A 7,685-nucleotide genomic window follows, 5' to 3' on the forward strand; every position below is an offset into this window, starting at 1 on the left:
AAGCTTCAAACCAAAAAAAATAATCCCCCCCCCCCCCCAAAAAAAAAAATTCTGACTTTTTTCTGAGAATTCTGCTTTAATGTCAAAGTCAGAAGATCAAAGTCAAAATTCTGACTTTGATCTCAAAATTTGGACTTTTTAATCCTCCACCATTTCATTCCTTCTTGTTTGCATCCAATTTTATCTCTGCTTGCTCTTACATCTCTTATGCACATTTATTTGATAATAATTATTATTTTTTCAGATTATAAATGACTGTAAGGAACATCTGTTCAAAGATGCTGAAAAGAATCCAGGCAGAAGAGGACCTTTAAGACCCAATCATCATCTTCATCATCTTAAGTTTGGTTGTGAAACCTTTGATCAAGGCAGGGACTTAAAATGTGTCCAGGACATAATCTTCCAGTTTAAGAATCAGATTGGGTCCTAATCTGCGTGTCTTCTCGACTGTAAAACATTTAAGATGATCTTGATGAAAGCTTCTGTTTAAATGTAATCTCCGATTTTCCTAATATTGAGTGTACTGCATGTTTGTTACCACTAGGTGGCGCATAGAGGTTTCTTCAGCTCTAATGGGTAAAATGAAGAAGATGAATCACTTCTCTAAAAACATTTCATAGAAAAAAGACGGTTGAGCAAAGTGCAGCATTTTTTTATTGGACATTTCAACATTTAATTTGTTGTTATGAAAAATCTGCATAAAAAATATGTGATTAACAGTAAAGTAATAATAAAATTAAACATTTTTGGCTTCTGTTTCCATATACTGTGGCTAACTTGTAGAGAATGAGCTGTAAAAAATATTATATGAATTGATAAAAGTTGTATCTAGCGTATGACCGGTCCAAAAAAGTTCCAATAGAATAAAGTGAAATAATGTCTCTACAATGTATTTGAATTCTGTACTTGACATGTGGGTTAGATTTTGGAGGGAGTGTTTTAAATGTATTGCTCCATTTTTGTTTAGTTCACTAAACGAACTGATTGGGGAAAAGTACTGTGATTATGTTTAATGGACTTTTCATTGTTTCTTCTTGCTGATTTTGTTCTTTTAATTGTTTTCTGAACCTCAAGACCTCAAGCAAGTGAAAGCAGCCAACATGGAGTAAATGGTTTTTATTTTGAGTTATTTGTTGCTTAAGATATTACATTTTGCACTGGCAACTTAAATATGATTCAATTGCACATTAAATCACAAACTGATCATGGTCTGTTTAAGTTATTGTGTATTTCTTTAAACTTTGTGTTATATTTCTCAATTCTTTATGTAACATTTATAAGTTTTAAAGTTTGTTTTCCAAAATGGTGAAAAAAATTAAACACAAAATGTGGCAGAAGATTTGCCACCCATTCTGATTCAGATTCTGGAAAGCAAATCTTTAGGCACAACAAAACTCATCATGTCTGACTTTAAGCGGATTTTTGTGAATAGCTAACATTAGTTATTAATTTGGGTAATCATCTATTTCTATATCTCCTTAACACTTGCATTGTAATTATTGTAACCAATATATAACATCATACAGAGGGTAGCAACAACTAATATCTGCTTTTCATCTTCTGATTGGATGTTTCAGTAAAGTCCTGTCTCATTGGTTCCTGGAATCAGGAGTCTATATGGAAGATCTCTAGCTCAAAATTTTAAAATGTCCAAAACTAAAGAATTTCTTTAAAAAGTTATTTGATCTTTAAAAAAATCTTTGTATTGTTTTCATATGTAACAAAGCATTTTCAATTATTTAGTTTGAAATTAGATTAGCTAATCTAATTTCAATGAATTACAAGAATGCCCCCTGAAAAAAGATATAACATAAAAATACCCTAAATTAAAAGTATTTACAAGTCTATTCAGTAGAAATTTAGGCGTTACCATTACTTTAGTTCCTTCTAGATGTGGTGCTACAGTATTCTGTCTCGGTCAGACTTTATAAAAGGTTTTCAGCAGCCCAGGAACCAAATTATTTGGGGCCCCAAAGACTTTTAAAAAAATTATTTATTTATATTTTTTTAATGAATACATATTTTCCATTGTACTTATATAAAACTCATAGATTGATATGAGATAAATTATATAAATATTTTGGGATTTTTATAAACATAAGCCATGTAATACATATGTGTAAATGCATATGTATATAAGTATATCTAAATGTATATGGCTATATATACATCTACGAAATATATATTTTAAAATGTCCATAACATATAAATAGTTATTTAAACAACTATATTGAAATATTTATTTAAATAGTTAAATTAAGTATTTAACTAACTATTCTAGTTAGTAACCTTATATATATATATATATATATATATATATATATATATATATATATAAAAATGGCGGTATGCATTTTACAAACTAAATCTGCCATTAGTCGACGTCTTTGATTTTGCCATTGCGCAGTCACGTGACCCAGCTACGTCATTTCCGCTCCTCGGGCACTGGAAGAAGCTGCTGTTTTGGGGCCAAATGAGCTGCGAGGCCGCCGGGGCTGGTCTAGTTAAGCTTTGAGGGGCTCGGAGCGGACTGAAGCCCGGCTGGATTAATGCGGACAGGGCGGCGCGACCTGCCAGCAGGGCCACGACAAGCGCAGGCGAGCCGAGCCGACAGTCCGGCTAACAGCCGCTGCTAGCAGGGCAGAGAAAAAAGCCTCTCCGTAGGTCTCACACCGCTCGTCCTGTCGGGGCTCCATTCCAACACAACACCTGGTGGATGAATGATGTCTGCCGCTAGTATTGACCCTCAGGTGAGCGGCGAAAATGTTTCATATTGACGCGTAGAGAGGTGAACTGAGCCGTGAAACCGGAGCTAGGAAGTTAGTTAGCCCAGAGAAATGAGAGGTTAGCTGCTGAAATCATCTGCTGGGAACCCACCAAGGCCTGGACCACAGCTTCCAGTGGCCATCTGACTCCTCAACACTGCTTAATATTCCTGTCAGAATCCATCTTAAAATGCGCATATTAAACTAAAGCATGCTAAATGTGCAACACGACCAAAACATGATGTGTTTGTGTTCTCTCTCTTTAATGTTACCGTGAAGACATCGAAAGGACAAGATGCAAGCAAAGGTAAGAGATTAATGTTCACAGCAAAACCAGGCGTTAATCTATGTAAATATTAAACACACACACACACCTGCCTCCTTGCCAGGTAGATAAAAAAAAAAAGGCGGGCCTTATATGTTGATGATTGACAACACACCAGAATAATCTACAACATGAGCCTGTGATGTAAACAGAGCTGGGTAGTAACTAGTTACATTTACTCAATTACAATTACTTGAATAACTTTTTTTTAAATTACTTTTAGGAGTAGTTTTACTGTTCTGCACTTTTTATTTTTACTTAACTAATTTTATTATGAAGTATTTCTACTTTTACTTGAGTAAAATGTCTGGATTTTCTTTGTAGTGAATGAAGAACAAGCACATTTTAACCAGAAATTTACCAGATACAGATCTGCAGTTTTTTGTTACAGTTTTATATTGAAAGAAATTGATTTAGGAAGAAAAAAAATGTTCCCTGGTTTTGTTATATTTTGTTACTTATAAGAAATACTGTCATTTTTGTCTTCAAAATACCAAACCTTCCACTTAACTTTATAATTTGGTCCATTTAATTATCACTAAATTATCATTTAATTAAATGATTGATAATTTGATCAGTTACTCAGCCCTTGAGTAAACATTTTACCAAATACTTTTTTACTCGAGGAAAACTGTTGAAATAGTTCTACTCTGAAGTAAAATTTTTAGATACTCTGCCCACCTCTGATTATTACATTCAGACTTGACATTGCATTTTTTTTTAAATTATGTTTTGTTTAGTTATTGAATAGTTAGATGGATGTCAGATTCCTCTGAGTTTATGGAAAAGGCAGAAAATCTCAGAGCGGTTTGAGGCTAGCAGCTTGTCAGCCATTTTAGTTAATGTTAGCAGTTCAAAACAAGCCAAGTTTAAAATATGTATCATTAAAACTAGAGTGCACCGATTTATCAACGTGAATTTTCTTAATTTTGAGAAATCAGACAAAATTTGCATGTGAAAATGATTTTATCTGCCTCGCCAAAGGTCTGAAAATTAGGCAGTGTCCTCTTGTGTTTTTCTGTTGGAGAGGTTTGACTGATGGACCGGTCACCAGGTCATGTCTGCATGTCTGGAGTTGACCATAGCCACTCCACTGCTGCCAACTCAGCAACTTTCTTGTTATATTTAGCGACATTTCAGACAAAAAAAAAATGTATCTGCCAAATTGGAAAGAGCAGGTGAGGCTTTTGAAAGATCGGTAATCAGAAATTGGCCGGAAAACTGCAATTGGTGCAGTTTTCCTAGTTTGGCTTGTTTGACAGTGCAGTGTGAAAGTGAACCAAATAAGCTGAAAATGTAGCAAAAGTTCTGGACTGTGAGGTGAAAACAGAGCTTTGATATGCCATCTTTTGAGCATTCCCAAATTGTTTCAGGCATTGTTATCAAATTGTATGTAAACCTCTGAATCTGTATGACGGTGAAGAAAACAACGGTGGTTTCATCTGTGTCAGTCATGAAACCCTGTTTGTGTACAGAGGCTGATGGATCAGTTCTCATTTGTTTAAGCTAACATCCTGGTGTTGAGCTTTCATGCAGGTGATGTCAGTGTTTTATCTCCATCATGTTCTTCATCTATTAGCTTCACAACAAACATGGCTCCATTTGCCTGGTTGGAAGTTTATGCAAATGATGGTGTCCGGTTTTAACAGTAGTTTGATTTTATTGCAGCCTTTCCAGTTTCAGTGCAGAACGGCTCCCTCCACCAGAAGGACTCTGTGCATGATAATGACTTTGAGCCGTATCTCACTAGCCAGTCCAGTCAGGTAGGAGCTACAGAGGGATATTTTAAAGATCTGTAACACTGAAACGCTTCTGTAGGGCTGGGCGATACGGCTTGAAAATAAAGTCTCTGGTTTTCTGACGCCAGATCCGATTTCTGATTTTTTTTATTTATTTTTTTTTTTTAAATGCATTTTATTTTCTCAAGATATAACAGAAAACTTGACAGGAAATATATTTCTATTCCCATTCTATGAGTTGTATGATGGTGTTTAGGGCCAGGATATGATCATTTTTGTTTAATAACAATATAGTCGTCATAATAGAATATAGACAAATTTTTGCCAGAACATTGAAAAATTAAAGGAAAAATATAATTTTAATGAGAAAAAAGCTTCTCACATTTGTTACATGATCTGATGTGTTAAAAAGTAAGTATATATAAGTAAGTAAGTATATCCAGTTTATAAAACCAACACCAAAGCATTCCTCATTTTAATTTTTTGTTATTGTTTGTGACTTTACTCTGGTAATATTCTGACCTTTTTCAACTCAGTTTAGGCCTAAGACAGTAATAAATGTTTCTGGATGATATATTGCCCTGGAAATTATTGTAATAAGTGATAATATTGTCATTTTGAGACTCTTTTCAACTAACATAAAGATAATGGCATAATAATGCAAGTTTGCCTTCTCAATGACAAATAACCTTTTAATTTCAAATCTGTAAAATAAGACACAACAATCAAAAACAAGGAAATAAGCAAAACCATGAATGAAATGGATTATAAAATATCTAAACAAAATTACAGTTAAACATTTTTTATGGAAATTGAGCTCACTTTAATTTGTCATGTAATTAATTTAATTGCCTACTGCAACAGGTTAACTCTATAGTCATAAGACTTTATTCTTGTAATTAAAAAATAAAATCTTAACGTGGCCCTAATATTCTGTCGTAGAGTTGACCTGTAAAACAAGATGGCTGCCCATGGTCGACCTCCATCACTCTGAACTATGGACACCCAGTTAATGGGAAAAAAATTTAAATGAATCTTCAAAAACCAAAAATTTGATTAAATCATTAAAATCGATGAATCGCCCAGCCCTGCCCTTTGTTTGGTTTTATCTGATTATTCATGTTGAATTTGTTTTTCCTTGTAGAATAACAGCTATCAGTCCATGACGGACCCCTACCTGTCCAGCTACTATGCCCCCTCTATTGGATTTCCTTACCCTCTTAACGAGGCGCCTTGGTCCACCGGAGGCGACCCGCCCATCCCCTACCTGGCCCCCTACGCCCCCCTCAGTAATGGAGACCACCACTTCATGCCCGACACTGTGTTCGGGCAGCCCGGTGGGCTCAGCAGCAGCATTTACCCGCACCGCTTCAATTTTTTCCCAGAGAACCCGGCGTTCTCCGCCTGGGGCACCAGCGGCTCTCAGGGCCAGCAGACTCAGAGCTCGGCCTATGGGGGCAGCTACAGCTACCCTCCCAGCTCCCTAGGGGGCACTCTAGTCCCTGACGGCCAGACCGGTTTCCATAGCGACACTCTGAGCAAAGCCCCGGGCATGAACAGCCTGGAGCAAGGCATGCTGGGCCTGAAAATAGGCGGCGATGTGACAGGAAGTGGCTCAGGCGTGAAGAACGCAGGCTCCGTTATAGGCGGAGGTGTCGCCACCGCTGTCGCCACGGGCAACGGCGGCACACCAGTTGGGATGCCGCCTCAAAAACCGACGTCGTGGGCGGCGATTGCCAGCAAACCGGCCAAGCTGCAGCAGCAGAAGGTGAAGAACAAGCCTGGGATGCCGCTGGCTGGCGGAGTGCTGCCGCCGCCGCCCATCAAGCACAGCATGGACATCGACACGTGGGATAATAAAGGCACCGCCGCCAAGATGGCGCCACCGCTACACCACCAGCACCACCCGTCCCACCTGCACTCCCACACCGCCAGCCTCATCCCACCGCTGCAGCAGTCCCTGCAGTCCGTCCAGTCACTCGTTCAGCAGATGACCATGACAGGACCGCCGCAGTCCTACCAGAACCACAACTCCGCCCCCACGCCGCAAACTAGATGGGTGGCGCCACGCAACCGCAACCTCTGCTACAGCGGCGGAAGCCTGGACAGCAGCTGCTCGTCCAACGGTGGTGGCGGTGTAGGAAACGGAGGCATGGCCGGGTTCGTTCCCGCCGATCCTGGATCGGAGTCCCACCCGGTTCTGGAGAAGCTGCGAGCGGCCCACAGCTACAACCCCAAGGACTTCGACTGGAACTTGAAAAACGGCCGCGTGTTCATCATCAAGAGCTACTCCGAGGACGACATCCACCGCTCCATTAAGTACTCCATCTGGTGTAGCACAGAGCACGGCAACAAGCGGCTGGACGCCGCCTACCGGGCCATGACCGCCAAAGGCCCCGTCTACTTGTTGTTCAGTGTTAATGGCAGCGGCCACTTCTGCGGCGTGGCGGAGATGCGCTCCCCTGTGGACTACGGCACCAGCGCCGGAGTCTGGGCGCAGGACAAGTGGAAGGGCAAGTTCGACGTGAACTGGCTGTTTGTTAAGGACGTGCCCAACAGCCAGCTGCGCCACATCCGCCTGGAGAACAACGACAACAAGCCGGTCACCAACTCACGGGACACCCAGGAGGTTCCTCTGGAGAAGGCCAAGCAGGTGCTGAAGATCATCGCCCAGTACAAACACACCACCTCCATCTTTGATGACTTCTCCCACTACGAGAAGAAGCAGGAGGAGGAGGACGTCGTGAAAAAGGTAACTATCTGATCTAGACCAAGCCGTATACACAGTTCTCATGTGACGTGTCACACCGTGAACTCTGTGATTGACGGCCATCTTGACAGTTGCTATGACAATAA

At 39.8% G+C, this 7,685-nt stretch overlaps 2 protein-coding genes across 5 annotated transcripts in view; both read left to right on the plus strand.

The window, feature by feature from the left end:
- The window catches only part of nkain5 (sodium/potassium transporting ATPase interacting 5), a 15,611-nt gene extending 14,399 nt beyond the window's left edge, over positions 1-1,212 (plus strand). For all 3 annotated transcript variants that reach the window (XM_015040790.1, XM_015040775.1, XM_015040782.1), the window contains one exon: positions 245-1,212. In XM_015040790.1, the coding sequence (XP_014896276.1) occupies positions 245-255 (11 nt within the window). In that variant the 3' untranslated portion in view covers positions 256-1,212. The remainder of the gene's footprint in view (positions 1-244) is intronic.
- A 1,178-nt stretch (positions 1,213-2,390) lies between these two features.
- Positions 2,391-7,685, plus strand: part of ythdf1 (YTH N6-methyladenosine RNA binding protein F1) — a 12,963-nt gene continuing 7,668 nt past the window's right edge. The window contains exons 1-4 of one of the 2 annotated variants that reach the window (XM_015040803.1): positions 2,392-2,750; positions 3,045-3,072; positions 4,759-4,853; positions 5,974-7,581. In XM_015040803.1, coding sequence (XP_014896289.1) covers positions 2,721-2,750; positions 3,045-3,072; positions 4,759-4,853; positions 5,974-7,581 — 1,761 coding nt within the window. In that variant the 5' untranslated portion in view covers positions 2,392-2,720. Of the gene's footprint in view, positions 2,751-3,044; positions 3,073-4,758; positions 4,854-5,973; positions 7,582-7,685 lie in introns of both variants that reach the window. The other variant, XM_015040810.1, reaches the window with a different exon arrangement.

This window comes from Poecilia latipinna, unplaced genomic scaffold (assembly GCF_001443285.1).
Source record: "Poecilia latipinna isolate Pla-1442-1.1 unplaced genomic scaffold, P_latipinna-1.0 Scaffold31, whole genome shotgun sequence".
NCBI lineage: Eukaryota > Metazoa > Chordata > Actinopteri > Cyprinodontiformes > Poeciliidae > Poecilia > Poecilia latipinna.